The sequence below is a fragment of the Onychomys torridus genome, chromosome X (genome assembly GCF_903995425.1).
Source record: "Onychomys torridus chromosome X, mOncTor1.1, whole genome shotgun sequence".
NCBI lineage: Eukaryota > Metazoa > Chordata > Mammalia > Rodentia > Cricetidae > Onychomys > Onychomys torridus.
This window is the reverse complement of record NC_050466.1, coordinates 28,867,052-28,893,314: the sequence shown is the minus strand read 5'-3', so window position 1 is coordinate 28,893,314 and position 26,263 is coordinate 28,867,052. Positions and strand designations below refer to the sequence as shown.

Here is a 26,263-nt window from a genome sequence, read left to right as displayed (position 1 = left end):
TCATTTTAGCACAGGGAAGCAAAATGCCAACTATCTACCTGCACCAATGGCAAAATCAAGCCCATTGTCTACCTTTTCAAAGAAGCCAAGGCAAGCTTTTACTCTTGGTCTCACTCACCAGACTGACTGCGTGTCCGAGTGCTCAGAACCACAGGGATGAAGTCACGGAAACTGCTCTTCGCTTTCTTTTCCAAGGAACCTAGAGTGACATGTGGTTTGGGGGCAGAAGGCAGGAATATCACAATTAGAAATCTATAAACCAGAAAGGCGACATGGCGATGTTCCAATGAGAAAACCAAAAGGTTTGGGTTGACCCTGCAGTTACCCTGGCTTACCCCAGCTGACTCTCCTTATGCTACCACCACTACCCATCTCTTTGGGAATGGTGGTTTTGAAAACTGGGGGATGGGCCATTTTTACTGGCATCAATAAAGCCTATGCACCCAATCAATTCACCAGCATGTCCCAAAGTAGAATATCTGCCTACATAACTCAAAGGTTGTTGTATGTTCGTTACATTCTAACTGAGCTGTAGCCTATTCCACACAAGAGCAACCTCAATGGACCTTAGAAAGGTAAGGCAGGAGGTGGTCAAATGGAAACAGGTATACAAGAGCAAAGTAGAGGAGTTAGGTCCTGTCCAATGAGCAAGGTCATAAACATGGACTACTGCAGCCAGGAATGCCTGGGTCATCTACAACAGAATATACAGGTCAAATATACCCCATACCCAACCCAAACATTCTTAACTGATAAAAGGGTTTGAGACATCTGTAAACCTTTCTAGCAAGCAAACTAGTCAGTTTTTTTTTTTTTTTTTTTTTTGGTTTTTTCGAGACAGGGTTTCTCTGTAGCTTTGGAGCCTGTCCTAGACTAGCTTTGTAGACCAGGCTGGCCTAGAACTCACAGAGATCCACCTGCCTCTGCCTCCTCAGTGCTGGGATTACAAGCATGTGCCACCACTGCCCGGCTGATTTTTATCTTTTTACAATGGGAGTTTCCCAACATACCAAAAGGTAGAGAAAATAGTGTTACAAATCCCAATTCTGCTGTTTTTGTCTAAGTATTCTTTCTTTTATTTATTTATTTATTTTTATTTTTATTTTTTGGTTTTCGAGACAGGGTTTCTCTGTGTAGTTTTGGTGCCTGTCCTGGATCTCGCTCTGTAGACCAGGGTGACCTCAAACTCACAGAGATCCACTTTCCTCTGCCTCTCAAGCACTGGGATTAAAGGTGTGCGTCACCACCACCCAAGCTGTCTAAGTATTCTTACAACTGCTTCTTCTTTGAGCCTTAATCCCACCTTGTGGAAATGGGTTGATGACTCTATTGTGGGACTGCCACCTATTCAATGTTAAGACTTCAGAATGTGTGCCACTCTTAACACATTAGGTCAGAATACATCCATCCTCCCTGGCTGGTGACTTCAGAGGTTCCAATTCTAGCTCTAGTCCACAGCATAGAAGGATCCATTTTCTACTCAATCTCTCAGCTACTCTCTCTCCACCAAAATTCCACTGGATCCCTCTGGTGCTCAGGCTACAAGGTCGTGTATAGCTTTTGGGGCCTACCTTCCTCGTGGCTGTCAGCTCGTTTTCCTGGAGGCTGGGACTCTGGCTTTGCTGGCTTCTGGTGCTTGTGCTTTCCCCTGACTCCATTGTGCTCTTTTCCTGAATCTGAAGCCACTCTGGGGCTTTTCTTGATGGGTTCCTGGGGGTCTCCAGGCAGCTTCCGGCACTGTGCAAAGGTAGAAAGAGTCAGATCTGAGGTCAGTTTTGCTTCTTAAGAACCCTCTTCCAAGGTCAAGTTATGTGCCTGTTACTCACACATGGATATGAAGTTCCCAGAGTTAGGACTGGCAGTGTGTGTGTCATGGTATTATAGGATACAGTGGGCTATAAAGGCTCTCTTGGACTGAGTCAAATGCCCTTGCTGGTCCCTTGAGGCATCCACATAACTTTAAAGATATCTACAGAATCTGTATTCATGGCCCCTGAACAAACATCCAAAGTTGTTTTATAAGGTCCAAAGTCAGGCCCCATATTGTGCATACCCATACACAAGTTAAGCAATAAGCATTAAACAAAAATGTCTCTTCTGTAAATTGGATAGCTACATGGTTTACACTGTGAATGGTATTACTATCAATTGAAAATAATTCTGAGAATAGTCAAGAAAAACTTTTCTCATGTGTCAGTTAATGCCAGAAAATGGATTCAACTACAGCAAGGAGAACATTACCCAGGAGGTGCGATTCCCATCTCCCTATGAACACAATGGACAGGGCCAGGCCTGCTATACCATTCACATTTGTATTTCAAATTTTATTCAACTTATTTACCTGAAATATGTGTTTACACAGAGAACAAACAGATACAGGATTTCAAGTAACTTACGGGACAGTTGTTTTCTGTTAAAAATAGTCTTCTTTCTTCCACACACACCCCTTTCCTTTTTACAGTATAAAAGCTAGATGCAGACTTTGGGTGTAAACTTATCTCACTGTTAACTGCTGATGAAGATGGGAGACGCACTGTTTATAGTTCAGTTAAATGACAGACACAAAAAGCTGCTCCCTCAAACACAAAGATGCCCAGGTCTCTCACAGCAGAACTGCATGCTTCACATTCACACCACATCATTTCTTCTTCTTCCCCTTCCCTTTTTTACTCCCCTCTCCTTGCAGAAGACTGGGGTCAGCACTGTCTGTTTTTTGTGTCCTTATTTTTAGCTTGGGTATAATTTCTGCTACATACAGCATCACTGACTTCCATGATGGGAACTGTACAAGACAGAGGCTGCCATCTTCCTGTTTGAGCTGTACCTGGACTCTGTCTCTGTACTGAACATCATGGTTCATCCATTCTCTGGAGTATATTTGGTTTTTCTCCAGAAATGCATTCAGTCCAACTGCTGAGCATACGTCCTGAATCATAGCAGTAGGGTTTTCTACAGCCTTACTTATGTGAATCCGCCTCCCCTCTGCTATGGTCTTCTTATTATTTAAGTAAGCGGGGTAGATACAAATAAACCTGTCCTGGTCAGCTAGGGACTTTGCAGCTGCACAAGCCATCTCTACAGTAGTCCCCACTGCCCCACCAGTGCTCCAGGCCGAACACCAGCTGGAAGTTGACTCGCAAAGTTGAGTATATATTAAAGGCTGCTTTACACTCTGGATCACTTTGTTGTTGTTGTTTTGTTTTGTTTTGTTTTTTTGTTTTTTTGTTTGGTTTGGTTTGGTTTGGTTTTTCGAGGCAGGGTTTCTCTGTAGCTTTGGAGCCTGTCCTGGACTAGCTCTGTAGACCAGGCTGGCCTCAAACTCACAGAGATCTGTCTGGCTCTGCCTCCCGAGTGCTGGGATTATAGGTGTGCACCACCACCACCCAGCTCTGTATCACTTTGAATGCTACCATTTGCTTTATCATAACAACTACCTCAATGAACAGATGAAGAAACTGAGACTCTAAGACAAGAGGTCAACTGACTTTTCCTGGACCACACAGTCTAGCATCCACACTAACTTAAGGGATGTCACTTACCAGGCCACCCTGCAAGGTAGCTCATTTACATCTGCAGTAAGAAAGATAGAGCTGGGCCTCTTCTCATCAGCTTTCAAGAATCTCCTTCCCTATTTGCTGCCTTTTCATCAACTGTTTCTGCTCAGTCCCATTCTCACCTACTGCTGGGTTATCAGCTTACACACTGTAGAACTCCATCCCAAAGCCACAGATTTCCACAAGCTTTGAGGTCCCTCCATGACACTAAACAAGAAATGGGATAAGGGCTGGAGAGATGGCTCAGAGGTTAAGAGCACTGAATGCTCTTCCAGAGGTCCTGAGTTCAATTCCCAGAACCCACATGGTGGCTCACAACCATCTGCAATGAGATCTGGCATCCTCTTCTGTATACATAATAAATAAATAAATCTTTAAAAAAAAAGAAATGGGATAAGATAGATGTTTCTAGTACTGTAGATCTAGGGAATATGAAACTAAGTTTTAAGACAACAGGAAACGTTAAACATACTCAAAGTCAGCTGGGCATGGTGGGGCATGCCTTTAATCCCAGCGCTCAGGAGGTAGAGGCAGGTAGATCTCTGAGTTCAAAGCCAACTTGGTCTACAGAGCCAGTTCAGGATAGCCAGGATTATACAGAAAACCTCTGTCTCAAAAAAAAAAAAAAGCAAACAACAAAAATCCTACTTGAAGTTATATGGTGGTAAATCTTGGTTGGATTGACAAACTGCTATATAACTCTGGGGGTATCTGGGTTTTTTCCCAGAGGGAATTAACTAAGGATGGAAGAGATCTGCCTAAAGGTAGGGAGCATCATATCATAGGATAAGGACCCAGATAAAAAAGGGAAAAGTGATGGGCTAGAGAGACAGTTCAGAAGGGCAAGTACTTGCTACAAGAGCACGAGGACCTGAGTTTCATCACCAGAAAAATAGTTAAGTGTGGTAGTGCATGCTTTTAATCCCAGCACTGGGGAGGCAGAGCTAGGTGGGTCCCTCAATGAGTCTAGTCTAATTGGTGAGCTCCTGGTTCCAGAGAAAGACACTGTCTCAAAACACAAAGTGGACAACTAGTGAGGAATCACACCCAAGGCTGACCTTGGGCCTGCACAGGTACTTGCATACATGTATACATACTCACAATGAGCACACCCAAACACAAAATAGGAAAATAGGAGCCCAGTACTGCAAGACATGCATTCATTCGTATAAGCATTTTCATTCTCTCTCTCTCCCTCCTCCCTTCTCTTTTGGCTGCCATGGGCTGCTGTTCTACTCCACTACACTCTTCTCACTATGACGGACTGACATCTCTGAATCGGTGAGCCAAAACAAACTATTCTTCTCTCATTGTTTTCTCAAATACTTAGTCACTGGGATGAAGACTAACACGTTTCCCCATAATCACATCTATATCACCTTCCAGTACGGTTACCAAACTCTAGTTCCAGTAAACAAGATGGCAGCTATCTTACTGATGGGATATTTGAGGAGAAAGAACCTTTAATTCTCCAGGCACAGGAAGTACCCATTCCCATTACTCAGCAGAGGACTAAGCTGAATGAAACTCGTTACTGCCATTCCTATGAACCAACGTGTTAGGAAACAAAGAACTAGGGAGAAAAGAGAAAGATGAGGATGATTACTTAAAATGTGACCTTCAGGTACATCCAAAGAACAACTATTTTAAGCCAAGAGAAATAAAGTTAAATGCACATAAAATTTGAACACGTCCTATTTACTTCTAAATATTGTTTTTAGCTGCCTCTTTTGAGTAGAGATCATTAACTTTTACTTCCTAAGGTAGACATAACAGAACATCTAGAAGAGATTTCTTCTTGTATCTTCTGCCATGGCAGCAGTGAAAGTAAAAATATATGATGCATTCCAACTACACGAGAAGTTGGGAGGATGGAGAAATCAAGATCAGTGTTCAGGTTAACAGAGTGTTGGTATACATTTCAAAAGATAAGAATAAAGTACGGGCAGCATCAAAATAAAACATAATTCTTTGGCAGGCAAGATGCATTAACAGGTGAAGGTGCTTGCTGCTACATACAATGATCTGAGTTCAATCCTTGGTGCCCACACAGAAGAAAGAGAACTGAAATTGTCCACTGACCTCCACACAGCATGCATGTACCACACATATATGCACATGAGCACAGAATAAATATAAATGTAATAAAAATTTTGAAAGAAACATAATTCAAGCAAGTAACAGGAGCCTAGTCTGCCTCCTGGCCACCCCCAGCAGTGGGCTGTTTTGAATTAACACCTCAGCTTAGCTTAGTTATCAATCACATGTTTCTCAACAAAATGGGACCTGACAAAACACCTGGATTATTTGGTTTCCAAAGGAAAAAAAAACTGGAAGTGCTGGTTGCCTTCTCCTTATCCTGTAACTTTATTCTCTGTTCCATTCATTTCTCAATTGGCCTACTGAAGCAGTCATCTCCTAGAGGAAGGGCTATGCCTACCTGTCATTAAGTCAACACGGCAAGACATAAACTCCATGAGGGCAGGAGCCATTCTATTTGTGATACTAAAAACAAAAGCAGCCACTGACATCAACTGAGTGCTTAATTATGTGCCAAGTACTATTTTAAGCACTCATACACCATCTCATTAATTGTAACAGCTTTACTGAGCTATGCTGTACAATTCACTTACATGTACAATGCAAGTGTTTTTGGTATAAACACAGAATTGTGTAACTATCACCATTGGCCTCCTACAGGAACTTTCTCATCACCCTGAATGGAAACCCTACTCCCATTAATTGGTTACTCAACAAATCTCCTAGCCTTAGGCACCTATCAGGCTACTTTCCCTCTTATCAATTTGCCTGTTCTGGGTATTTCCAATCAACATCTCATTTGATCTTTTCAACAACCCTCTGAATAAGTACTATTATTTGTCTCATTGCAGAGATGAAGGAACTGAGTGTAAGAGACATTAAGTAGCAATCTTAATCAATGTTACAGAACTAGGAAGAAGTGGGGCCAAAATGATCCTATCAAAAAGTTCCTTCCTTCCCTGGGCCCCAAACTGCCAAGGCCAGTAGTCCATCATCTTTAAAGGACCAGGAAGAATTGTTCCTCAGGGAAAAGCCTGTGATTAAGTGATTTCCTTCACCAATACCTTCTTCTGCTTTCCAACTTTATCTAGGACAATGGCTTCCCTGGCCCCAAGGATGAAATCATTTCCTACATCCCATGGACTGAGCTAGGCCCTTTCCAGGTAAAAATAACATACAGAGCCCATGAGTTAAAAAGGGGAAAGCCTTCCATTCATCAGCTCTGTTCACACGGCTAAGCAAGAACACTGTCTAGGAGTGGGGAGGGAGGGGTCAAACGCAGCAGAGACCCACAAGTGAAGCAGACCATCAGAAGTTCTCAGCCATACACTGGCACCCACCTTGGATCCCAGGGAACTCCGAACCATAGGCTTAGCATGCGGCTGTGGCAGCAGTGGAGGAGGAGGCAGCGGCTGCTGCTGTTGCTGCTGCTGCATAGGTTGTTGCAGTGGCTGCTGCAGCTGCTGAGGTTGCTGTGGTTGCTGCTGCTGCTGCTGCTGCTGCTGCTGCTGCTGCTGCGGCTCTTCCTCAATTTCCTTGTCTTTGTTACACTTCAACTTTTTGGGTGGCAGAGATTCTGTCTCTTCATCTGGTTGCCAACTGTTCTTGCAAGTAAAGACCCCAACGCTCTCCCGTTTCACTCGAGCTTGCCCAGCTTTTGCCCGAGCTTCAGCCAGGCCCCTCTGGGGAACTGCCGAGGGACCATCAGCCCGGAAGCAGTTGGATAAATTGAAGACCACATCACCGTCCACTTTTTCCATTTTCACCCGCCCCAGATCCACCTGACTTCCAAGCTGCGAAAGGTCTGTGCTGGGGCCCCTCTTGCTGCTTGGAACCACATCTAAAATGAGTTCCTTAGAGTGGCTGTCATGAGGTAGCAAAGGCAGCTCAGGCATCTTGCACAAGTTCTGGGGCGTGGCCAAGACCAGCTCGTGGGACATATAGGCAGCCAGCACTTGGTTTTTAGGCTTTGTGTCTCCTGCCAGCTTTAGGCCACAGGCTGCCTGGGGGCCTTCCATCTTAGGGGTACTATCAGAGCAGAGGTGGCTCTCAGATTCTTCAGGTCCTTGATTCACTCCAATGTCCCCACTTCTGGGCTGAACAGACAGCGCCAGGGTCCCCGTCTGAGGGCTGAGAGTCAAGAGGACAGGATTGACTTGTTCTTCATAAGGCTTGGCAGCAATTCGGCAAGTTTTGTTCTTTGTGACAGCATCCTGTTCTGGAGCAAAGGGGGCCCCAGGCCGTGGCTGCCCCTCAGGAAGTCCATGAACAGCTTCATTGGAGCCAAGAGATGACACACCAGAAAACTCAGAAACAATGCTGGTGGGCCTGATAGGCACCCCCTGACTGGGGGTTAGTTGCCCGGCACTGGAAATGCCAATAGAAAGCAGAGATGCTTGGTGGTATGGTGACCAGCCAACAGGCAGGACCTGGGTGCTAGTGGCTTTCCCATTGATGGAACACCGTGGGTACATATTTGTCAGCCCTGTAGGTTTCCATAAGGACAGTTCCTTGGTTTGGCACCCTGGCAGCCCAGGGGCAATGCGGGCTGGGGTATAACGGGATTTGACTGTGCTTTGCTGTCCCTCAGCACCAGCCTGGCTACCTTTCTTGCCACAAGTGGCACCAGTGCTCTTGGGCTCTCCTTGATCAATGATGGAGATAGGCTCCTGCTTGGGGAGATGGCGAGGATCTCGGTTAAGGCCCAGGTTGGGGTCCTTGTTCAACAGCAGGGATGCAGGCACTGGGTTGGCCACTCCCACATATGTGCCAGGAATGGTGCTGATCAGAGCAGTGGAGTTTTTTACCCAGGTGCTTGGGTCTCCATTCCTCACCATCTCAGGAAAGATAACAAAAGGCGAAGAAGTGGAGCCTAGGCAGGAAGTGACATTGCTGCCGGCAGCCTGAGTTGTGCGCTGAGACCTAGACAGTACAGTGGAAAGTAGGGCCTTGCTGCTGGTGTGCACAGGGGTCAACACAGGCATGGGAGGTGTTTTACGCTGGTTCGGCAATGGAAGCTTCTGGCGGTTGGACTTGGAAGAGAGGTCAAGAGGCATCTCGCTGCACTCAGGTGGAGAGGCCATCTCTCTCTCCAGCTGAGGAGGTGACTTGAGAGGAGAGAAGGTAACGGAAGTGCCTTCTGTTTGTTGCTCGGTGCTACCTGGCATCTTGGAGGGGTGTGGTGGGACTGAGCTCCCACTGGGGGCTGGCAGCAAAGGCTGTGAAGTTGGAAGCACCTTGGCAGAAGCAGTGGTGAGGGAAGTATCTGCCAAAGGTCCAGGGATCCCATCAGGAGGAGGCTGGGTGTTAGTGCTGCTGGATGGGGAAGTACAAGAGAGCCTGTTCACCTCTAAAGAGACCAACTTCGAATCTGAAGCCAAAGGCCGGGCCACGGAAAATGCATATGGGTAAGAGCGGAGCTCTGGGGAGGCCAACACACCCGGCAGACACCTATCCTGGAGGTAAGATGGCAGGACTGGGAGCGTGAGCGTGGAAGAGACTCCCAGAGTGGTTGGCAGTGTAGCCACACTGAGTGGCTGCCCACAACTCGGAGGTGGGATGTATACCAGCGGCTGGTTAGGGGTCAGCACTGTCCCTGGCTGAAAAGACAGGGGGACTTTTTGCATAGCTGGTGCCTGAGCTGCAGGAAAACACACTCGACTCAAACTGAAGGAGGCTGGAATGGGTGCTGAGGTGGGGATGGCAGCTGGTGTGGCAGCCGGCATGGGCGTGGGGGCTGGAGTAAAGATTGGGGCCGGGGTGGGTGCAGGCACCGGTGTAGGAGCAAAAGCGGGGATAAGGGTGGGGGTAGACGGCGGGCCAGAGGATGGGGTTGGAGTGGGCATTGGCACAGATGGAGGGGCAGGAGCTGCTGGAGGCGTGGATGCTGGCATGGGAGCTAGAACCGGAGTTGGGACAGAAGCAAGGACCAAAGTGGGAGCCGAAGGAGGCACAGGAGCCTGGATTAGGGCCAAGGGAGGTGCAGAAACAGAGACTGTGAGAGGAGTAGGAGCAGGAGCTGACAGTGGCACTGGGACCGAGTGGGGAGCAGACGCTGGTACAGGCACCAAGACAGAGGCTGACACCGAGAGAGAGTTTGAATCGGAGATGAGAGTAGGCACCGAGGGTGGTGCTGGCGCTAGAGCGGGCACTGGTGCTAGGGGAGGAGAAGGAGCTGAAGCTGATGTGGCAACTTGGACTGGAACTAGTCCTGAGTGGGGCACTGGGGCTGGGACAGAAAGGGGAACTTGGAATGGATCGGGAACCGACGGGGTCACAGAGGTCGACCCAGGGGCAGGAGGGCAGATAGGTGCCGGCAGCTGACTAAAGTTAGTGGTAACTAGAGGCAGGCTTCCCTCCACAGGGACTCCAGTTCCCAGAGTTGCCAAAATGAAAGTGTTCTTCTCCCCAACACTGTGCCGAGAGTCCAAAGCCTTTACCCCGGCTGGCGAGCAGTCAACCTGTTTGCTCATTTGGGTGCTTAGGGGAGTCCAAGAGCAATTGGCCCTGCTATGGCTGGCCTCAGTGCTATCAGGAGTGGGCAGCTTAAGCCCGTCTCCTGGGCTGTTCAGTGGCACCAGGAGGCTCTCAGCCTCGCCTGCATTCCCAGCATAGTCCATTTTTGGCTGGGGATCATCAGGCTGATCTTCTGACCTGTGCCCAAGTTTTTCTGTTGTACTGCCATCTGGGTTTGCCCCCCGGGCATTGCTGCCACTTCCAACTGCTGTGAGCTCCACCTGCAATGAAAGAACAGCATGCCCATCTTAGCAAGCTCCCCACAGCTGATCCAAGTGTCCTGCAGCCCCTGAGAAGTAACTGCTGGTCCTTTCTGCAACTCAACCAACTGCAAAGGACAGGGCACATACATACCAATTTCTATCTCATCTAGAACAACTTCTGTCTTCTTGCTCCCATTCTCAGAATGGCCAAGCCAGCCACATGACCCCAGAAAGCTCACCCTTTGATGGGCAGCATGTGACAACACACAGCTTCTCACCTTGGAAAAACTGCTACTGACACAAAACTCCTGAGATCCAAAGTGCTGGCAGTCACCTGTCGTGGACTCCTCATCAGAAAGAGGTGCTCTTCTGGAAGGAAAGACACAACCAGAAAAGGGACATAAGGCTCAGACTTAGGCCACTGACACTTTCTCTAGAAGGTCCTGCCTACCTGGCTTCCCACAAAACCCTCCTGTCTCACTTCCCATGGTAGCTTCAGGGGATAGCTAGCAGGGTACTAGGAGGCACAAGGAGACGAAGCAGAGCCTCCACACGTGGCTTTGCAAGGTCTTGAATAGGAGCCTTGTCTGACCAGAATTTGGGGGCTACTTATTCTGCTTTCTAGTGTTCTCACAAAAGTGTGGACGAACCCCATCTTAGCACCTTCTTTTCCCTTGAGCTTACCCACCAAGGTGACCATTCAATCTAGGATATGCAAGGCATCACCCAAACACAGATGGATGTGACCTAAAAGCCTCAAAAGGCATGCAAATTCATTTTGTTTTAAATCCCACCTTCTTTTAAGTCTGTATGGAAAGTGCCATGTTAGGGTAAATCTCTTCCAAAGCAAACCATCATTCTCATTGTGTCTAGTCCAAATCTGAATCACCTGTTCATCCGATGGGCCTGGCATGCCTGTAGCCCATATACATTCACATTTACCAGCACATACAACACTGATTTGAGGCTATCTGCTCACTGACAATAAGAGGCTCTTTAAAAATACTACTTTAGCCAAGTATGTGTCATGTGCTTGTAATTTGAATACTTAAGAATTGGAGACTGGAAAGTAAGGAATTCAAAGCTAGTTGGGCTACAGGAGACCCTGTCTTAAACAACAACAATGGAGTGAATGTGGTGATGCACATCTTTTTCAATCCTGGCACTCAGGAGGCAGAGGCAGGTAGATCTCTTTGAGTACAAGGCCAGCCTAGACTCTGGTCTACAAAAGGAATTACAAGCCAGCAAAGCTACATACTAAGACCCTGACTTAATTTAAAAAAATGGCAAAACAAACCAATACAACAACAACAGACAGACACTTCTTTCTCTCCAAAGGAACAGTTCTAGAACTCTACCTGGCTCCAGCTAGCACCTTCCCTTCTCAGAATACACAGGGAGCACCTTCCCTTCTCAGAATACACAGGGAGCACCTTCCCTTCTCAGAATACACAGGGAGCACCTTCCCTTCTCAGAATACACAGGGAGCACCTTCCCTTCTCAGAATACACAGGGAGCACCTTCCCTTCTCAGAATACACAGGGAGCACCTTCCCTTCTCAGAATACACAGGGAGTACCCTCTCTTCTTCAGAATACACAGGGAGCACCTTCCCTTCTCAGAATACACAGGGAGCACCCTCTCTTCTTCAGAATACACAGGAAGCACCTTCCCTTCCCAGAATACACAGGGAGCACCCTCTCTTCTTCAGAATACACAGGGAGCACCTTCCCTTCTCAGAATACACAGGGAGCACCTTCCCTTCTCAGAATACACAGGGAGTACCCTCTCTTCTTCAGAATACACAGGGAGCACCTTCCCTTCTCAGAATACACAGGGAGCACCCTCTCTTCTTCAGAATACACAGGAAGCACCTTCCCTTCTCAGAATACACAGGGAGCACCTTCCCTTCTCAGAATACACAGGGAGCATCTTCCCTTCTCAGAATACACAGGGAGCATCTTCCCTTCTCAGAATACACAGGGAGCACCCTCTCTTCTTCAGAATACACAGGAAGCACCTTCCCTTCTCAGAATACACAGGGAGCACCTTCCCTTCTCAGAATACACAGGGAGCATCTTCCCTTCTCAGAATACACAGGGAGCACCTTCCCTTCTCAGAATACACAGGAAGCACCCTCTCTTCTTCAGAATACACAGGGAGCACCTTCCCTTCTCAGAATACACAGGGAGCACCCTCTCTTCTTCAGAATACACAGGGAGCACCTTCCCTTCTCAGAATACATCGGGAGCACATTCCCTTCTCAGAATACACAGCGAGCACCCTCTCTTCTTCAGAATACACAGGGAGCACTTTCCCTTCTCAGAAAACACAGGGAGCACCTTCCCTTCACAGAATACACAGGGAGAACCTCCCCTTCTCAGAATACACCGGGAGCACCTTCCCTTCTCAGAATACACAGGGAGCACCTTCCCTTCTCAGAATACACAGGGAGCACCTTCCCTTCTCAGAATACACAGGGAGCACCTTCCCTTCTCAGAATACACAGGGAGCACCTTCCCTTCTCAGAATACACAGGGAGTACCCTCTCTTCTTCAGAATACACAGGGAGCACCTTCCCTTCTCAGAATACACAGGGAGCACCCTCTCTTCTTCAGAATACACAGGAAGCACCTTCCCTTCCCAGAATACACAGGGAGCACCCTCTCTTCTTCAGAATACACAGGGAGCACCTTCCCTTCTCAGAATACACAGGGAGCACCTTCCCTTCTCAGAATACACAGGGAGTACCCTCTCTTCTTCAGAATACACAGGGAGCACCTTCCCTTCTCAGAATACACAGGGAGGACCCTCTCTTCTTCAGAATACACAGGAAGCACCTTCCCTTCTCAGAATACACAGGGAGCACCTTCCCTTCTCAGAATACACAGGGAGCATCTTCCCTTCTCAGAATACACAGGGAGCACCCTCTCTTCTTCAGAATACACAGGAAGCACCTTCCCTTCTCAGAATACACAGGGAGCACCTTCCCTTCTCAGAATACACAGGGAGCACCCTCTCTTCTTCAGAATACACAGGGAGCACCTTCCCTTCTCAGAATACACCGGGAGCACCTTCCCTTCTCAGAATACACAGGGAGTACCCTCTCTTCTTCAGAATACACAGGGAGCACCTTCCCTTCTCAGAATACACAGGGAGCACCCTCTCTTCTTCAGAATACACAGGAAGCACCTTCCCTTCCCAGAATACACAGGGAGCACCTTCCCTTCTCAGAATACACAGGAAGCACCCTCTCTTCTTCAGAATACACAGGGAGCACCTTCCCTTCTCAGAATACACAGGGAGCACCTCCCCTTCTCAGAATACACAGGGAGCACCCTCTCTTTTTCAGAATACACAGGGAGCACCTTCCCTTCTCAGAATACACCGGGAGCACCTTCCCTTCTCAGAATACACAGGGAGTACCCTCTCTTCTTCAGAATACACAGGGAGCACCTTCCCTTCTCAGAATACACAGGGAGTACCCTCTCTTCTTCAGAATACACAGGGAGCACCTTCCCTTCTCAGAATACACAGGGAGCACCCTCTCTTCTTCAGAATACACAGGGAGCACCTTCCCTTCTCAGAATACACCGGGAGCACCTCCCCTTCTCAGAATACACAGGGAGTACCCTCTCTTCTTCAGAATACACAGGGAGCACCTTCCCTTCTCAGAATACACAGGGAGCACCCTCTCTTCTTCAGAATACACAGGAAGCACCTTCCCTTCCCAGAATACACAGGGAGCACCTTCCCTTCTCAGAATACACAGGAAGCACCCTCTCTTCTTCAGAATACACAGGGAGCACCTTCCCTTCTCAGAATACACAGGGAGCACCTTCCCTTCTCAGAATACACAGGGAGCACCTCCCCTTCTCAGAATACACAGGGAGCACCTCCCCTTCTCAGAATACACAGGGAGCACCTTCCCTTCTCAGAATACATAGGGAGCACCCTCTCTTCTTCAGAATACACAGGGAGCACCTTCCCTTCTCAGAATACACAGGGAGCACCTCCCCTTCTCAGAATACACAGGGAGCACCTTCCCTTCTCAGAATACATAGGGAGCACCCTCTCTTCTTCAGAATACACAGGAAGCACCCTCTCTTCTTCAGAATACACAGGGAGCACCTTCCCTTCTCAGAATACACAGGGAGCACCTTCCCTTCTCAGAATACACAGGGAGCACCTCCCCTTCTCAGAATACACAGGGAGCACCTTCCCTTCTCAGAATACACAGGGAGTACCCTCTCTTCTTCAGAATACACAGGGAGCACCCTCTCTTCTTCAGAATACACAGGGAGCACCTTCCCTTCTCAGAATACACAGGGAGCACCTTCCCTTCTCAGAATACACAGGGAGCACCTTCCCTTCTCAGAATACACAGGGAGCACCTTCCCTTCTCAGAATACACAGGAAGCACCCTCTCTTCTTCAGAATACACAGGGAGCACCTTCCCTTCTCAGAATACACAGGGAGCACCTTCCCTTCTCAGAATACACAGGGAGCACCTTCCCTTCTCAGAATACACAGGGAGCACCTTCCCTTCTCAGAATACACAGGGAGCACTTTCTCTTCAGAAAACACAGGGAGCACCTTCCCTTCTTCAGAATATACAGGGAACACCTTCCCTTCAGCCTCTCTGTACCACCACATTCTCTCCCTTCCCAAAAGGAGCCTCTGAAAGCCACAGACTCCACATTCACATTGGTATGTGCCATAAGTAAAGGCTTAAGGCCAGAAAGCTGGGTCTCAAAGGAGAAAAACCCAATTGTATCCCCACCACCTGCTCACAAAGAATTCTCTAAATTCAGGTAAGAATCTTCAAACACATTACATTTGACAGAACAAACAAACAAATAAGCCAAAGGACCAGACTGCTAAAGTTGGAGGACAAACACCCACTCCAAGTTTGATGCTTTAAGTACAGCAGGAACACACTGCCCCTGTACTAGGGAGCATTTCAATAGGGCAGCTGCCTGGGTGGGAGTGGCTGCAGAGGAGGTGGGGGGTCAAAGAACAAAGCTGCAGCAAGTTTTCTGGGTGGGCAAAGCACAAGACCGCTCTCTGCCTGCTCTTTGTTTGGGTTTGCCTGCCATCGTTGGAGCCCTGCCAGAGATCCAATACAGCCCATGAAGAAAAGTCAGCCCCTGCCTTACCAACCACTCTAGTCTAAAGGGTATTTGGGGTGCCTGCAACCAACTCCAGTAAGGAGTATCCTGAAAATAACTCCCTCCCTCTAACTGAAACAGGGACTCCCAAATTGTACCTGGGGCAAGAGAAGCAAAAATGGCAATGGGGATCAAAGCAGGCCTCTCCCCATCTTTTCGGTGCTCCAGAGGGGGCTAATCAAGGGGGAAAGGCTTGTCCCCTTTAAAAAGCAGCTAGGGTTGCAGAAGTGGGAGGGTTCCACTGCTGGAAACAACTGTTGGTACAAACAGAATGACTGTGAGGCAAAGGCTTTGGAGGCAGTTGGGGGTCTTGAGGAAGGGGAGGGCCCCAAGGAAAGGGAAAACACACTTTTCACATCAACTCCTGAGAGACCAGAAAAGCAGGACCTCTATGTACCCAGCCTTGGGCTGAAGAAGCGTGTTCCAACTAGAATCACCAGGGATGGTTTAGGGGGAGGGCTGTGGTGGTGAGGGGAAACAGCAGTCCCTCCCTCCAAAACCCCACATAGGAAGGCACTATTTGTTTACATTCTTCTCCCTCCTGACCAAGCTCCCTCCCCAGTTGGTGGGCTCCTCCTTGGGCAGAAATCCTGCTTTGAAGCAGAAGCTATGTTCTTGCAAGTCAATGGTTACCAGGGAAGCCTAGAGCCAGGCAGAGAAACTGGTAGTGACAGCAGAAGCAGCACTTCTGGCTACTGCAGCCATGCCTAAGCCTCAGCACCAGCCTCCAAGCTCTGGGAAAATGTGTGCGATGATGTTTCAAATCCTCGGAGGGGGATGCAAAGCTGAGCAAATATTTAAAAAGCGCTCCACTGAGAGAGGAGCCTGGAATCGGAAAGGCAGGAGGTGGGGGGAGGAAGCTGGGTCAACTGAGCAAGGTTATGAGGATATAGGTGAGGAGGAAACATAGAGACTCTAATCAGGACTGAAAATCAGTTCTACTGTTTCTTCCCACTGGAAGACAGCTGGTATGCTCAAGGATTTGCTGCACTTAACCAAAATGAGCCACCATGTCTCAAGGCTATTTTCCTAATTATTAAAGGCTAACACCTGGACCCGTCACACTGGACCAAAGTTCCTGTTGGGCCTGGGACAATGTCTAAGAGAAATATCCAACCTAGAATGTATGAGGCCAGCCCCTTACCTAGCAGCCCAAGACTTTTCCTGTTTGAAGTCCCATTGCTCCTGCAGGACCCCCTTCCCTCCAGCCAAGGCCTTTCCCAAACACTCAAGGAAACATGGACACTGGCCTTCACACCAAATTCCTTATCCTCTCTCCAGCCTGTCCTCTGAGATTTCCCTGGAAATGCATCATTCTTGCAACTAGACTCCATAGGACCTGTTCACACCACTCTATAGCACTCACCAGCAATGCATTAAGCTGTACTACCAGTTTGCTCTTGTATTGAATAAATAATTAAATGCTAGAAGCAAGCAAGCTGATTTAGCTGGAGGTTTGACTAAAGCTGACCAACCACCTGGAACAGTCAAAAAGGCAACACCTTCTGTTCTGTACTCCTCAACCATATTTGATGAAGCTGGGCAGACTTCTACAATGTGATTTTTTTTCAAGACAGGGTTTCTCTGTGTAGCTTTGTGCCTTTCCTGGAACTCACTTGGTAGCCCAGGCTGGCCTCAAACTCACAGAGATCTGCCTCTGCCTCCCGAGTACTGGGATTATTAAAGGCGTGCGCTACCACTGCCTGGCTACAATGTGATTTTAAGTTGACCCCCAAATACAGCTTTATATCTCAAATCTGTAAGGTCTACAAGTTGGAAAGGAATGGGGAAGGTGGTTTTTACATAGAGTAAAGCTGGGCTTGGCGGCACATGCTTGTAATCACAGTACTTTGAGAGGCTAAGACAGAGACTTTCTTCCCGTGATACACAGCAAGATCCTGTTTCCAAAAAAGGGGAAGGGTAGGGGTTGGTGAGATGGCTCAGCAGTTAGGAGAACTTGCTACTCTTCAAAGGACCTGGATTGGATTCCCAACACTCACATGGCAGCTCACAACCATTTGCAAATCCATTTCCAGGGGATCTGATGCCCTCTTTTGATCTCTATGAGTACCAGGCATAGACATGGTGCACAGACATACATGCAGGCAAAACACCCATACACATAGAAAATATATATATTTATAGAGAAAAGCCATATTCCATATATGCTTTCCCAAGCATGGTAACTCACACATGACATCCTAGCAGTTGGGCCAAAGCAGTAGGACTGCTACAAGTTAGAGGTCTACCTAGGCTATAATAGTAAGCTCCTGGTCAGCCTGGGCAACAGAGAGAAAGAGACAGTTTCAAAAAAGCAAGCACATGGGGTGCCATTACATTTTGGAAATCAGCTGTAACATAACCTAGACTGTAGTAAGAAGGTGACAAAGGGTGGATGGGATCAGAAATGACAATGTTTAAAAGGTCATCTTAACCACTGGGCGTATTTGCTAATTTAGCATCCCAAGAAAGGTCTGTAAAAAGAGAAAATCATATTTCACATCTACTTCTGACTCCTTTCGTGGAAGGCCTGTAGCATAGACAGTGAACCAAGGTAATTTATCCACTGTTTTTTAACTTCTCAGGTTAGCATACAAAATGCCTGTCTTACTGAGACAGAGTCTCACTTATATAGCCAAGGCTAGCCTAAAACTTAATAGGTAATCCAGGCTGGTCTCAAATCCACAGTCCTCCTCCCTTAGTCTCCTGAGTACTGGGATTATAGATGTGAGTAACCATACCTAGCTTGCGAACTAGCTTCTTGAAGGCTCAGGCCCACAGCTCTAAACCAGCCTCAACTACTTATAACTAGAACAACATGGCCTACACCAAGGCATACTCACAAATCATGACCACCACCTTGCCTTGCCAAAGGTCACCTCTTAAGAATCATCTGAGAACAGACCTCATCCACAAAGGAAAATCCTTTTCCTTTCTCCTGTCTCCCAGAAGAATTTCGTCTTATTTTCATTGGTTTTGATTTTTGTATTCTAAATTAAATCTCTAACATATTCCTCAGCACAGGGACCATTAAAATAGCAGGTGCCAATGGATTAAGAAAAGAAAAAGGGGGGCTGGGGATTTAGCTCAGTGGTAGAGCACTTGCCTAGCAAACACAAGGCCCTAGGTTCTATCCTCAGCTCAAAAAAAAAAAAAAAAGAAAAAGAAAAAGAAAAGAAAAGAAAAAGGTCTATTCTCCTAACCTTAGTCTCAGACAAATACACAATTATCTAGTTAGGAAATAAAGAAAAAATCATTAAAAACAAAGCATGCCTTTAATCCCAGCACTCAAGAGGCAGAAGCAGGCAGATCTCTGAGTTCAAGGCCAGCCTGGTCTACAGAGTGAGATCCAGAACAGCCAAGAATATACAGAGAAACCCTGTCATGGGAGAAAAAAAAACACAAACCAAACATGAAGTTGAGGGAGTAACTCAGTGGTACAAACATGCTTATCATTCATGAGTCATAGTGTTCCATCCCTAGAGCCACAAAAACATAGCATATAAAAGCAAAGATAGTCATTCTTTTTCCCTTCAAAATTATCAACATTACCTCTCCCAACACATGAATGCTTTTTAGATTTACCTGGGAAACTACAGATCTATTTTTTTTACATTCATTTATTTATTTTGGGTGTAATGTAGCACTGGTGTGTACATGTGGAGATCAAAGAACAACTTGTGAGACTCATTTTCTCCTTACATCTAATAAGTTCTGGGAATCAAACTCGGGTTATCAGGCTTGGCCACAAGGATATTTGCCTAGTGAACCATCTCAACAGACCTAAACCAGGCTCTTTATTTTTTTTCTTTTTGAAGACCCCGGATCTTAAATTGGAGGGAAAGTCCTATTGTAATCCCTCTGGCATATTTGAATTTAAATAGTCAATAGATTGACACACCAGCAAGCATGACCGAGCAATGTCTTGAAGTTGGAAGAGGTCTCATAACCACCATACAGAGCAATTTGACCAGGGGTTATAAAATATAAACTCTGAAGGACAATTGGGTACCCTTGATATGATGTAAAATTTTAAGAAGGCCTGTCTTGGTCAACGAAATTTCTGAAAACTGAAAACACAGAAACCAGGCAGGCCTCACAAACTATGAATTTTATATTAAAACTATGATCAGCAACCTCATCTTCCTTTGATACTTCTTCATAAGGTCTTCCTGACAAATGTTTTGCTAGCTTTTTGAGGTAGGAAATACTGGCCTCCCGAATTCTGACGACCAGTTCCCACCTTAAAGCTACATGATGAGGGGCTGGAGAGATGGCTCAGCAGTTAAGAGCATGGCTTTTCCTTCAGAGGACCTGGGTTCAATTCCCAGCACCCACATGGTAGCTCATAACTGCCTGTAACTCCAGTTTTAGGAAATCAGACATCTTCACATAGAATACATGCAGGCAAAACACGACTGTACATGAAATAAAATAAATAAATTACACACACACACACACACACACACACACACACACACACACACACACACATACACGATCAAACCAACTTTCTTCCAAGCCCTGGACAAGAGATGAAAATATCTCACATGGAGTTTTGAGCCCCCAACTTTGACATAAGATATAGAAATGGCAAGCACCTGAGCTTTTCTTTACAATCTGGCAGTTCTTAATCACTAGACAGATGATTAGATACTAGGTGGCAAAGGTCATCTGAGGGCTCCCTCATTTTTACTGGTACAGGGACAGTATGGCAGAGCAGGTGACCCTCATGATTGAGGAAAATTAGAAACAAACAAGAATTTTGTCCCCAGGTCCTACCCCCAACCTGTGACTAGGTACAGCTTACTGGATGCCACCTTTGAAAACTTACCTCTCCTCGTTGATTCCACACATGCGAATCCGGTCAGAACTAGTCCAGTTGTGCACGCCGCTGTAGAGCGGTGCTGTAGAGATCATGACAGCCACTCACTGCCAGATAGGATCTGTTGTGGCCACTCCCCCTGGGAAAAAGAATACCAAAAAATTACAAATGAGAACAAGCACAGCTACTGTAACCACCTTTTACACTGAAACACTGAAATCAAGGTAATCATAGCATCAAAATGCTAAAGTGATCACTGTTACAAGGCAGCCTGTTAAAGAAAATGAAGGTCCAAATAAGGAAAAGATCACACCAGCTTTCCAGTAATCCACGTTTCAGGATGCAGACGAGGACACTGTCAATCACCCTGAGTGATTTTTAAATTATCTTCAAAGACACATATGCTTGAATGTTAGAGGAAATTCAATCTACTGCATACAGTTGCGGGACAGTATATTTTTGACATACATTTAGCCTACGCAGCCCCAGTCAGAGTGCTGCATCCATACCTGAGCAGCAAGTGCAGGGAAAGACGACTGGGGGTCTTTTTCACAGCTGCTCTCTAATCCACAGATAGGGAAGGATCTGAGTGACACAGCCAATTTAAGCTCTCCAGAGGAAGCATACACTTTCTTTATAAGCCTTTCAAAAGTACTCTGCTCTGCTTCCAAGTTGGTCACAATGCATCTATGTAAGGTGTAGAAAGCTCCCTCCAAATTAGGTGCAATACTACTTGTACTCTGGCCACAAACAAATGAACAAAAACAAGCCTCCATCAAGAACTATGCACTTCTGTCCTTGTCCTTTCCTATTAGTCTGTCTGCCCTGCTGTGGCTCATTAACCCTTTCATGAGCCAGTGTCTACTACTTCTTGCTATTGACAACCACTGCACAGTCCTTACCTCTTTGACAGAAAAAGGGGTATCAAGGAAAATAGCTTTATCCAGTGAGCCTGTTTTGTTAACTTATTAGCTAAAATCATCATTCACCAAAGTTCAACTGAACAGAGCCCTATGGTGATCAGAATTTTCTGCTGTTGTCTGTGTTCCAAAGAAGTCACAGAAATGTACAGTCACATCACAGATTTGCTCCACTTATCCTCTTCAATTTTCACAAATTGTTCATATTCAACATAATTCACTTACTCACTCAACAAACATTTGTCCTAGGTACTAGAGATTCAACAACTCACAAAACCTGACAAAACTCATACCTATAGAGTGCTTACATTCTACAAGGGTGGTGACCAGAAGGATGATAAGCTTATTAAATTGTTCTGTCATAGTACATCCCAAGCTATACAACACAGACTAAGGAGCATGGGTACAATGTCAGGGGGAATAAGTGGAGGGGCTGTGATCACCATAGGATGATCAACATAGGCTTAACCAAGAGGAAAACATTTCAACAACCTAAAGGGTATATATAAAGGAGTGAGCAACGTAGATACCTAGAGGGAATAACATTCCAGACAGAGGAAAGCAAAGTTCTCAAAGCAGCAGGAGGCTGCCTGCTCAGAGCAACCAAGAGCCAGATCATCATGATGGCTGGATTCAAGGAAGGTGGTAAGGAAAGAACAGTAGAGATGTATGTACCCATTGTTCTCTTTGACTTCATCTTATCCCACCTCTGCACAAGCCAAGGGGCTCTGGTGTCCTCCCCCCCTTTTCTTTATACCCCTTCCCTGCCTTTCCTGGCTCAGTGCTAGCTGGTTTCTCTGTATGTGGTTCTTCTGTTCTCCACCCCAGAAACCTGGCTGTTCACTGAAGATGAGCCTTCACATGATTCCTTCCTTCTCTTACTACCTCTTCCTCCTTTCTTTCTTCTCCTTCTTGCTCTCTCCTCACTCTCATTTTTCCCTCCTACTTTCTCAGATATCTTGTGGCCCCTCCTCTTTCCTGACAACTCTCGGAGCACAACCTCTTCCATTTTCCTTCCTGCCTGCCTTCTCAGACTCTCCGATACTTTATCACATCCTCAGCATCTCCCTGTTTCCTCCTCACTCTGATTCTCCTTCCCTTCTTCTCTCCCTTGCTCCCCCTTCCATCCTTTCCCACCCCACTACTCCACCAAGCCTCTGCTTGTCTCCCTCCCATCTTTCTGCCTTCTTCATTTGGGGTCTCTTTCTGGGTCTCTCCTTGCTGTGCATGCCAGTCTTGCCCTCCATCTCTCTCGGCAGTCACAATGTCAATTCAGCCCTGGATGCACTGGTGACTCCTACATCTCTCTCTCTAATCCTGACCTCTCCCCCTAGGCCTAGAGCAGAATTCCAGATGCCAGCAACTTGCTGTTAACTAAGCCTCTCAATCCAACATATCTCAAACCAGACTCATTATCTGTCCCCATAAATGACTCCTCACCCCGTGCACCAGGCCATCACAGCATGCTTCCTTAGTTACTAGCACTACTGCCCTCTCACTTGAATTTCTTCAACTCATCTCCCCATCACCCCAATGAAATGAGGTGTCAAGTCTTGATAAAGCCATCTCCCTTCCTCTTTCTACCCCTCTTGCCACTGCCCTGGTAGTACTCCATCATCTCACCCCAGGAATATTACACTGGCCTCTTAACTGCTCTCTCAGCCTCCCATCTCTTGATTCCACAATCAATTCATCTTCTGAAATGCTGCTTCGATCAGACCTCCCTACTCTCGTCAAAAGCCATCAGAATCAAGCTAGCTCTCAAGGCAGAATTCCTAGGACAGCCTTCAGGGCCCTCAGGATCTGGCCTCCAGACTCCTCTGCATGCGCTTCTGCCCTTTGCCTGTAATCCTTGTCACCCCCAGCTCCTGCACATCCAGTTTCAGGACTCTGCTGCTGCTCCTGCACTTTGAAAGGGCCTCCCCCATACCCCTTCTTCCCCTCACTATCATCCCTCAATGCCTAGCTTAAATGTCACTGTGTCATTCTCCTAGCCTCAGAGCAAGAACGGTTAACCCCTCCCTTTCTGGTTCTCCTCAAACATTTCCTTCTTTCTCTGTCCCACCACATGTCCTCCTCTGCTGGGGACATGGCATGTCTGTCTCTCCACCACAGGATATTTTTTGCTAGAGTTACCAGTTTTTGTCTTTAGTTTCTCTGTAATACTTTACACATTGTAAGGATTCAGTAAATGTGTGTTATATGGGGCTGAATTCTAGACTAGACTGAGGGAATGACCCTGAGAAATCACAAGAAGCAAAATGAACCAAAATGAAAAAGTAGCTACCATGCTGGCTTACTACAAAAAGTCCATACATTATCTACAGTACACCTTTCAAGGCTGCTTGATTCTGCCTCAGTTCACTATGTATGTCCTGTTTTGTACCTCTAAATTGCAAGTAGCTCATGGGTATATAAACTCTGTCATGGTCCCATAAAGTTGGGATTGACCTCCTGCCTCCACCTCCCCCACCACTGTGGAAAAACCAGTTTTACCTCCATTTCCAATCCCATTCCCTTACTCCACATGAATTTGTGATTTGTGACTTTTTCTTTACACTAGCTATAGCATGTGTAGCTTTCTCATTAATGAAGGAGAAAAAATCCTTACTGTGTGTTCATTTTTCAATCTGCTGAGGGAGTCATAATGCTTTACTTTTCTCTGAAGGTTATCTTTTGGGGTGGGAGCTCGAGACAGGTTTTCTCCACAGTCCTGGCTGTCCTGGAACTTGCTCTGTAGACCAGGCTGGTCTCGAACTCACCTGCCTCTGCCTCCCAAGTGCTAGGATTAAAGGCATGTGCCACCACTGGCAGGCTTGAAGGTTATCTTTTACCATTACTAATATTAGGGTAATTTTAGATACATTTTTAACTAAGACCCCATCTGCTAAGCTTTGTGGTGCATGTAAACCAAATAGGACTGAGAGTTGGCCGGGCGGTGGTGGCGCACGCCTGTAATCCCAGCACTCAGGAGGCAGAGCCAGGTGGATCTATGTGAGTTCGAGGCCAGCCTGGGCTACAGAGCTAGTCCAGGGCAGGATCCAAAGCTACAGAGAAACCCTGTCTCGAAAAACCAAAAAAAATAAAAAATAAAAATAAAAATAAAATATGAGTTCAAGGCCAGCTTGGGTTATATAGAAAGACCTTGTCTCCAAAAAAATAATAATAATAATAATACAAAAATAAAAAATTCTATTCCCTGAATATCTTTGCTAATAAAGTTTTAGTCACTTGTTAGAATATCTTGGAATATTCCTAGATTAAAAAAACAATGGTTTGGCCAGGCAATGGTGGTGCACACCTTTTATCTCAGCACACAGGAGGCAGAGGCAGGTGGATCTCTCTGAGTTTGAGGCCACTCTGGTCTACAGAGTGAGTTCCAGAACATCAGGGCTACACAGAGAAAGCCTGTCTTGAAAAAATTAAAAAAAAAAAAACTACAATGGTGTGCCGGGTGATGGTGGCACACACCTTTAATCCTAGCACTTGGAAGGCAGAGCCAGGTGGACTTCTAAATTCAGGCCAGCCTGGTCCACAGAGTGAGTTCCAGAACAGCTAGAGATACACAGAGAAACTGTATCTGGGAAAAACAAATAAACAAACAAACAAAAAAAAAACAAAGAGAAAAAGAAAAAAAAAACAAAAAACAATGATCCTGCTTGCTGGCCAACACACCAGATACTTTTCATCTTCTCTAGGAAACATTAGAGGAATCAGGCAATGGAAGGGCCTATTCTTGCTGGAAGATGAATTTCAACACCATGTACACACTTTAGTAGCTAAGTATCTGTAAGCAGCAGGTACTTCAGAGACCACATCATTTTCACTCAAAATGATTTCTGTATTTTCAAAAATTGTTTGCTGGTCTAGGACAGAAGTCAATGTTTGGAAACAGAGCAACATACTAAACATCTCCTAGTTTTTAGGCCCAACAAAAACGTAAGAGGAAAGGTAGAAGCAAAACAAAACAGAAGCTAAAAACAAACATGCTCATGGTGTAGCGTATGGCAGCCTAGAGAGCAAAACTGACACTTGATGCTTCCACTTAGAAGAAGTCTTTTTTAAAATTAATTTATTCTCTCTGTGCGTATACACACACACACACACACACACACACACACACACACACACACACACACACACCTGAAGGTGTTGGATCCCTGGAGCTGGAGTTAAAGAGGTGGTTGTAGACCACCTGATTGGGTGCTGGGAATCAGTAAGAGTAGCACACACTTTTGACCACTGACCCGTCCGTCTAGCCTTCATGAAATCTTGAAGATTGAACAACCTCTTAAATCTTGGCCTTGTAACGTTCCTCGGGATTTTACCAGAGCAGCAGTCCTGGCCATCTGAAGTCCACTGTTGCTAGTTAGCAGTAGTCTTGGTGCTCAAGGATTAGCAAACAGCAGACACACAGGCAGGATACTGAACTAAGTGGCTTATATAAGAAGGCAAGATTCATGTAGCAAGAGAAAAAGCCAATGGTAGCATCAAATGATACACTAAAGAACAGGCTTCTGCTGGCAAAGGAGGATTAGGACCAGAACAGTCAATGCAAACCAGTGTTTCCCAAGCCAGGATCACTGAGAAGCTGGTTTCAAACAGCATCTCTAGGTCTCAGCTCCACATATTCTGATTCAGTAAGCCTAGGATATTGTTTTTGTTACATCCTGTCCAATCAAGTTAGTGATCACTCACTATAAAGCACCCAGGGAGGTGAAGAGGAAAAAAAACCTTACAAACACACATGGCACACATACTTTTTCACACCAACTTGTTTTCACTTGAAGCACCCACATTGATATCCTCATTCTCTCCACCTACTTCTCTCTCTTTCTCAGCCCTTCCCCATAAGAACCATAATCTAGAAGGTGAAGTTCCAAAAAGGAACTTGGAAGAAACCTGGTAATCCCAAATGACCAAGGAATCAGAGGCACAAAGGAGTTTCCCAGGTGTCACAACCATGTAATTGTTAAGAACAGCTGCATGACCCATGATTCAAATGCTGGTCACTTCCTAGAAAGCAGTGAGTGGGA

At 46.2% G+C, this 26,263-nt stretch overlaps 2 protein-coding genes across 3 annotated transcripts in view; both read right to left on the bottom strand.

The window, feature by feature from the left end:
* The window catches only part of Bcorl1 (BCL6 corepressor like 1), a 72,176-nt gene that overhangs the window by 30,537 nt on the left and 15,376 nt on the right, over window positions 1–26,263 (bottom strand). The window contains exons 4-9 of the mRNA XM_036174673.1: window positions 20,317–20,446; window positions 10,591–10,681; window positions 7,103–10,330; window positions 6,935–6,994; window positions 1,572–1,737; window positions 119–199 (exon numbers count right to left, since the gene is read on the bottom strand). Coding sequence (XP_036030566.1) covers window positions 119–199; window positions 1,572–1,737; window positions 6,935–6,994; window positions 7,103–10,330; window positions 10,591–10,681; window positions 20,317–20,402 — 3,712 coding nt within the window. The 5' untranslated portion in view covers window positions 20,403–20,446. The remainder of the gene's footprint in view (window positions 1–118; window positions 200–1,571; window positions 1,738–6,934; window positions 6,995–7,102; window positions 10,331–10,590; window positions 10,682–20,316; window positions 20,447–26,263) is intronic.
* Window positions 2,315–3,131, bottom strand: LOC118574052 (signal recognition particle 19 kDa protein-like). 2 transcript variants are annotated; one of them, XM_036174672.1, is made up of 2 exons: window positions 2,957–3,073; window positions 2,639–2,887 (listed from the first exon to the last, which is right to left on the bottom strand). In XM_036174672.1, exons 1-2 carry the CDS (start codon window positions 3,071–3,073, stop codon window positions 2,639–2,641), a joined length of 366 nt encoding a protein of 121 aa, XP_036030565.1. The 2 variants fall into 2 exon arrangements, with proteins under 2 accessions (XP_036030564.1, XP_036030565.1); XM_036174671.1 differs by having other exon boundaries at window positions 2,315–3,131.

What these genes read in the sequence shown, in the direction of transcription:
- LOC118574052 (XM_036174671.1), bottom strand. Translation starts at nt 3,073, where the DNA reads ATGGCTTGTGCAGCTGCAAAGTCCCTAGCTGACCAGGACAGGTTTATT.